Below are 7,710 nucleotides of genomic sequence, written 5' to 3'. Positions count from 1 at the left end.
CACCTCTTGTTAGCTCGCTTGGCAGTCTAGATGATAGTGTTGTAATAATTTTTATTTATTTATATATCGATTCAATGAAAAATTATCAAATAGGAAAGACAGCGGCGGATTCTCTTAAAAAAAAAAAAAAAAGTAGAGTAGTTCCGGTATATATGTTAGAATTGATAAATAGATAGATGTCAACATACAAGATATTAGTTTCCTAGATGACTAACTCATGTTCTACCTTAATTTTGGATAAAATTTGAAAGTGCTTGATTTCAATCTAATACAATTCTAAATGCCAACCCGGGAATATTTTTGCTCACCACCCTCAAGTGATGGTGATGCTCATTACTCTAGTTATCATCGTTGAATGATTTTAAATTTTGAGATCTGTGTAGTAGATAGACATAAATTTCAAAATATAAATTCATCCAACGGTAATAAGTATGGTGGTGAACATTATTATCACTTGAGGGTGGTGAGTAGAAATGCATCTAAACCAAACCAGGCTTATAAGCTCTTCTAATACAGTGAAAGTTAAATCAAGGCAGTCTTTCATTCACTTATTTAATTAGAACATTAATGTCACCTAATTACACATAAAACTAAAGCTCACCACTTTGGAATTGGATAGGAGATTTTGTTTTTCCTGACCTCAAGCACTGTCTACTACTACATATGCAGACATATCGAACTATTTCCATGTCATGTTTCTTGGAAGAGCAAGCCATTGACAGTCACCCCACCATCGACGGTAATAGTTTGCCCAGTAATGTAAGAGGCTGCAGGTAGGCATAGAAATGCTACCAAGGAAGACACTTCTTTTGGCTCTCCTGGACGTCCTAAAGGGCACCGAGAGTTTATCACCTCCGATTTCTTTTTATTTCCGAGAAACTGCATGCATATAGAGAGAGAATGGATGTATGACAAATATATTAGTAATGATTTTAATAATTTGTCAAGCTCCCCAATAAAAAAAATAAGAGTAGAAGTATTATTTTTAAATTGGCAATCCTGCATTGGTTTTTTTTTTTTTCTTTTCCATTTTCATGTTTTAATGCTTTTGATTTTAATTTGAGCAAGATAATTCTCTTAATGTGAATTGACAAGTAATTCATTGACATAACTAGGCTATTAAATAAATAATGGATAAAAGATGATAAAAATTTGGCTTGTTTCTTCAAGAATCAAAATATTACTCCCAAAAACAAATCCAATAAATTTAAAATCAAGAGTTGAATTCTTTATTTTATATAAGTCCCACTACTGTTCTGATTCCTCCATGTTTATTAAACACATGAATAATTTCTTTTCATCACCATCCAACTTCTTCTTGTGATTCCGATTCCGATTACGGACTTTGAAAGACCCATCAATGAAACGTTGATTGGCATTGAAGTTAAAGCATGCATAATGACATGAAGGGACTTTTATAGTGTAAGTGACTAAGAGAATTCACCTATGTTCCTTAGGTCTTGCTTCGATTTTCCTCCCCCAAGATCGGTTGTATTTAAAGACAAATGAAAATAAAAAGCATGCACAAGCACGTGATGATGATGATGATCTTACCATTTCACCGAGGGGAGTGGTGATGAACCAAGGTGCAACACTGTTGGTCCTTATTTTATCTTTTGCCCACTCACATGCCAAGTTTTTTGCTAATTGATTTATTGCAGCTGAGAGATACAATACAGAAAAGCCACACAATTTAAGCTCAATTCTTCAACTGCATGCAAAACACAAATTATCTATTGGGTTTTATTTTTACATAAAGTTCAAAAATATATAACAAAAATAATTAAGCACCTTTAGTTGCAGAATATATAGATCCAACCTCTAGTGAGACCACACCAGCAACGGAGGATAAAAAAACGATGTTAGCAGATCCAGAAGCTTTGAGAAGAGGATGTGAAAGTTGGCACAAATGGTAAGCAGATTCAAGATTGATGCTCATCATGAATGAGTAATCTTCAGTTGTGTAATCTAGTGTTGCTTTTGGTCTGTTAGCCCCCACATTGTTTATCTACAGCCACACATTTTTGGAAAGGTTTAGCATAAACATACAATAGTCTCAACTTTGTTGAAAGGGGTTATGAGTTCAAAGCTAATGGACGACAATTATAAATTAAGGAAAAAAGTGCACTTTTACTGGATTCAAATTCTTAGTTTTCACTAAAAAGTTAAAGCTTTCTCAAACAACCAGATACTGAAAAAAGTTGAGGTTCCATCATAAAACTAAATTAGCAATATGGGGAGTAACCCAACCTATTATAACCCCTTGCAAGGTTTCTCTTTTCACAATATGGGACTGTTTTACCTTCACATCCTCACAAATACGATCTAAGGGCGTCAGGATCCTCTCCAGATCCTTTTGGTGAGGATCCTGGGATCTGTGAATCATGTTCGTTGATCATACATCATGCGAAGTACTGTTTGTGTTTAATTTTAAATAAAAATATTTAAAATAATTTCTGACCGCACGATATACGATGAATAGACATGATTGATAGATCTTCGAAACAAAATGGATCCGGCGAGGATCCAGATTCAATCTAAGGCATCTTTTCTACTAAAATGAACTAGTACAATTTTAATTTTCTTCATGACCAATATCCCTAACAAAACAATAAAATGCCAAAAGTGAGTGGTACTCTGCAAAACTTTACAATGGAGCGGTGTGTAGAATGTTTGGTTCAATGAACGGTTAGATTTTCATTTGTGACGTTTGATAGTCTCACAATCTAATCGTTCAAACACTCTAATACAGTACTGTTGTATTATATGGAGTAGCTTGTGTTATATAAAACGCAAAACGACAGAAATAAAATAAATAACTTTAAAGACATGAAGTCCAAAGGCTGCAGATAGCTCCTACACTCTCTTACTTGAAAACTCTTCTTATGGATAATTGACAAATACTTGATTCACTTTGATTCAATTGAGTTCATCTTTAAACACCTCTCAACCTTCAAAATCATGAACTCACATTAATCTTCTAGCTTAATCATGTATGGACCTCTCTAGATGCCAACCGTTATATTAACTTCTAACATCATCTTTGGTGAAATTGTTGCCAAACACTTTCAACATCTTTAACGGAATATTTAATGGAACTAACGAAATGAGACAAAATGGGACACGAATATATGATTTAGAGAGCAAAATAGGTCAAAATGACTTTGGGAAGGTAAAATGGAACCCTAAAACACTCTCGGGGTACTGCAATAATTAAGCCTTGAAATTATTCTTTCAATTAATTGATGAGTCATGTACTTACAAGGATGTTAAGTTTGCCATCAAAGAGTGATGAGACCTTGTTTATAAGCTCCTCTCTTTGGGTCTTTGACACCACATCACAGACTGAGCCAGTGACTTGAAAACCCTTCTCGTCCCATTGACTCAGGCAGTCATTAAGGTCAACTTCATTTCGCGAACAAGTATGCACAATTGCACCTAGCCCTGCCAATTCTTCCACTATTGCATACCTGTATAATAACATTATCAACTTCAAACATGGAATAGTAAAATTTAAGGAGTAAAAATTGGAACATTTGTGCTTAAATTTGGTTAGAATTGCAGCTTTAGTTCTTGAATTAAACATTTATGGGTATTGATCTCTAAACGTGTAGGCCGATCAATGGTCTTTCTAAGTAACTTCCTTATCACTTATGTCCATTAGTTTCTGGCCCCTTTATTTTTCCTTCATATTGTCATAAGTTTAGGTACCAAAATCTCCAATTGAACTAAAATTTAAAGATCAAAGCTCCAATTAGAGAAATAAAGAGAATATTGCATTGCACGTAAAAGAAAAACTGAAAATAAAATGAGATTAATGGTCTTAAGGATCCAAATATAGAGAAGCTAACCCAATTCCTTTGGTTCCACCAGTGACAAGAGCCGTCATTCCGTCAAGAGACCATCTTCTGTCTCTGCTGCTCATCTCTTTCTATGTATCTCTGCTCTCTAATCTCTCTACTTGCAAAATACAAGCGGTGCTGCTATTTAGTACTAGTTTTGATTATTATCAGATATTGGGTGGCTTGGATAAGAAACACACGTGGCAACTGTTTCTGTTTAACACCAGCAAACATATTGGACGGCGGTGGATAAGAACAGATAACGTTAGAGAGATTGAATTTATAAACTAAATAATGTGTCACCAATATGAAATGCACGTTTATCAACGCTTAAGTAATAAATCAATCATCAACTTCCATGTCCTTTAGTTTTCAAATTTTTATTTACAAATTTAGTCTCCTTAACATTACCCGGATAAGAAGTGGTGAAATATCTGTTTTAAAAGGTGAGTGAAAAAATAGAACTCTTTTATTATGGTTACCTGGCCTGGTAGCAAAATAAGTCAAGTAGTAATTTATGAGGGAGAACCGTAGAACCCCAATATTTAAACACCAGCAAAACTGAATTTGAGTTTTTTTACAACATGAACCCTTTTTTGTTTGACCTAAAAGCTCTTCATTGTTTCAGGATACTTTTGATTGGGCTTAATCTAAGTCTGCTATGATAAACAGTGTAGCTATTTATTATTATTTTTAAATAAATGATATTATCTATATTAAGGAGTTGGGGGAGTAAGCAAAATCTTACAATGAGCTAGCAATATGTGGTTCAAATTCGACTTTGACGAAAATCAAACCTAAGACCTTTCACTTACAAGTGAATGAGGAATAACAATAAACCATAGTACTAAATGGCAGTACATCGGTTTTTGCATTTCCTTTTTTTCTTTTTCTTTTGGACTCTTCACCTTACTATTATTTATTTAATCTAAAAGCTTGAAGAAAAAAAAATGATGAATGGAGGGGAAGAAAAAAGGAGCTCGAAGATCAATTCTCATAACATAATGAAAAAAGTTTGACATCTAAAGCCCTCAACCTAACCAATATAAATAATTTTTTTTACTGTTGGAGATAATATATGAACTAAGAGATAATAGAGAATGACTGAGAGAAGAAAATGAGAGTGTTTATCACTCTCATTAGAGTGCCTATTTATAAACTTAGAATTTATATAGAAGATGTTCTAATTAATTACATATGTATACTGTCTCAGAAAGTGGACACCAATATAATAAAAAATATTTACAACACTTCTGGATGTCTAGCAATTAATGATACTTGCCTCGATAAAACTGTGTTTGGAAAACTCAATGGAACAAAACCTAAGGGAAGGCTAGGAGAAAAATCAGGCACTACGTTTGTGATATATTCATATGGTGTTAGATACACATAATGTTGTCTCGCTAAAATCTTGCTATGGAAAAACCAAGCGAATAAAAGCATGATTGAAGGAAAAAGAGTACAACGAACTTATGTCCAGTTGAGCTTATTGTTGAAGACTCCCCCTGTAAATAACTCCCTTTAATGGATTCCCCCTGAAAATAGTAAGCCTTGATTCAACTGTCATCATTGTTGAGTTTGATATAGATGACACAATCATCTTCATGAATTGAACTTTAGTAGAACTTGTCAGAGTTGACAATAACCTTTTTGTATTCATGCAAAGAACAAAAAGTTATAAAAAAAAAAAAAAATATATATATATATATATAGGATTCAAAATAAACTATGAACATGGCCAATATAATCCATTTACATAAATAACTCTTCAAGAATCGTTCTAAAAATGTTGACACTTTAAAAAGTATGTTGCAACAATGTAACTTTAGTTCGAACAAACAAGAGTATTCATGGAGGCAATTCATACTAAACTGATTTAAAATACAATGTGTTGGTATCATACATACTTTGAGATTTAGGCTTTTCATTTGAAATCTTTTATAAAGAATTTCATGGCATAAATCTTACGCTTAAAGATGGCTATATCTACAATGGTAGAATATACTACAAAGCTCTATGCCATATAAGTGATTTTATTTCACTTCACCCAAAAATAAGCTTTGGGTTCAAACTATATAGGTTCACTTAGTTAACATTTTTTTAATTGACACTCAAAATTGGAACATGCCTCTTTCCCATTTAGCCAACCTTTTGTTGTCGTTTAATAGAAAAGTGGACTGAATAACACTTGATGATATGAGTAGCTACTATTATCAAAATTATCAATTATCATCATTTCATGATCTAATCATTTTCATATTCAGGCGCATATAAATAACATGCTTTGGTACAATTGTTGGAAAATTTAATAATATTATTATTATATTAAATTTATTAATTGAATGGAAATTAGAAGTAGAGCCTTTTGGTAGAAAGATGTGTCTACTTAAATGAAGTGTTGCAACTTTTGACTCTTCATGAATAGTCACATGCTTTCCAAAGAGGTACCTCACATTCTATATCACTAGTAGAAAAACATGTTTGCGCGACGCAGCAAATTTCGTCGCGCAAAACAACTTTGCGCGACTGTTCTTTGCGCGACGTTAGACTACGTCGCGCAAAACAACTTTGCGCGACGTACAAGTTCCTACGTCGCGCAAAACATCTTTGCGCGACGAAATCTAACGTCGCGCAAAGAATACAAAAAATACTTTACCATTTTTTTTCCAACTTTGCGCGACGTACGTGCACTTGCGTCGTGCATAGTCTTTTTTTTTTTTTTTTTTGGGTTCTTGCATTGCCTTTTTCTCTTGTGGTAGCCACTTGTGTAAATGTTTTAAATTGATGATGGAATTCGTTCATTGTATTCATATAGAGTTAAAGAGTGTAATTGTAAAAAATCATCAAAACTAGAGTTAAAATAACCATTAAATCGTTATTTTTCATTTATAACCGTCGAAAAGTTTTGTCCCGTTACTTGAACTCTGAATGTTTGTTTTTTTGCGATTTTTGGCGTATGTGATCTCAAAATATAAAGGCAATGCAAGAAAACCCCCCCCCCCCCCAAAAAAAAAAAAAGACTTTGCGCGACGTAGGTACAACTGCGTTGCGCAAAGCGTTTTGCGCGACGTAGAGGCACCTTCGTTGCGCAAAGTTTTTTTTTTTTTTTCTTTTTTGGGGGGTTTTTTCTTGCATTGCCTTTTTCTTTTGTGGTATCCACTTATGTAAATGTTTTAAATTGATAATCGAATTAGTTTATTGTATTTATATAGGGTTAAAGAGTGTAGTTGTAAAAAATCATCAAAATCAGAGTTAAAATAACCGTTAAATCATGATTTTTCATTTATAACTGTCGAAAAGTTTTGTCCCGTTACTTGATCATTGAATGTTTTTTTTTTTTTGCAATTTTTTGCTGATACGATCTCGAAGCTATACAAACAAGTTTAACGGTTGGATCGTTGAAACTAATTTCATACAATGAATTTTCCCATCAAAATCAATGGTATATGTATTTACTAAGTACATTTTCATTTATTTATTTTGTATTCATAAGCAACAAAAAAAAAAAAACACTTTGCGCGACGCAATGGTGCCTATGTTGCGTAAAGTCTTTTTTTTTTTTTTTTTTTTTTTTTTTGGAGTTCTTGCATTGCCTTTTTCTTTGTGGTATCCACTTGTGTAAATGTTTTAAATTGACAATCGAATTAGTTCATTGTATTCATATAGGGTTAAAGAGTGTAGCTATAAAAAATCATCAAAATCGGAGTTAAAATAACCGTTAAATCGTGATTTTTCATTTATAGCCGTCGAAAAGGTTTGTCCCGTTACTTGATCTTTGCATGTTTGTTTTTTGTGATTTTTGGCATACACGATCTCGAAGCATATACAAACAAGTTTGACGGTTGGATTGTTGAAACTAGTTTCGTAC

The 7,710-nt window shown here is 33.1% G+C and overlaps 1 protein-coding gene across 1 annotated transcript; it reads right to left on the bottom strand.

Moving 5' to 3' along the window:
- Window positions 1-522: 522 nt before the first annotated feature.
- LOC137742487 (tropinone reductase homolog At1g07440-like) lies at window positions 523-3,998 on the bottom strand. Its single transcript, XM_068482370.1, has 5 exons — window positions 3,852-3,998; window positions 3,263-3,470; window positions 1,792-2,008; window positions 1,555-1,661; window positions 523-879 (listed from the first exon to the last, which is right to left on the bottom strand). The coding sequence occupies exons 1-5, from the start codon at window positions 3,923-3,925 to the stop codon at window positions 691-693; spliced, it is 795 nt and encodes a 264-aa protein (XP_068338471.1). The 5' UTR covers window positions 3,926-3,998; the 3' UTR covers window positions 523-690.
- Between the last annotated feature and the right edge of the window lie 3,712 nt (window positions 3,999-7,710).

This window comes from Pyrus communis, chromosome 8 (assembly GCF_963583255.1).
Source record: "Pyrus communis chromosome 8, drPyrComm1.1, whole genome shotgun sequence".
In the NCBI taxonomy this organism is placed as follows: domain Eukaryota; kingdom Viridiplantae; phylum Streptophyta; class Magnoliopsida; order Rosales; family Rosaceae; genus Pyrus; species Pyrus communis.
This window is presented reverse-complemented; position numbering and strand designations above follow the sequence as displayed.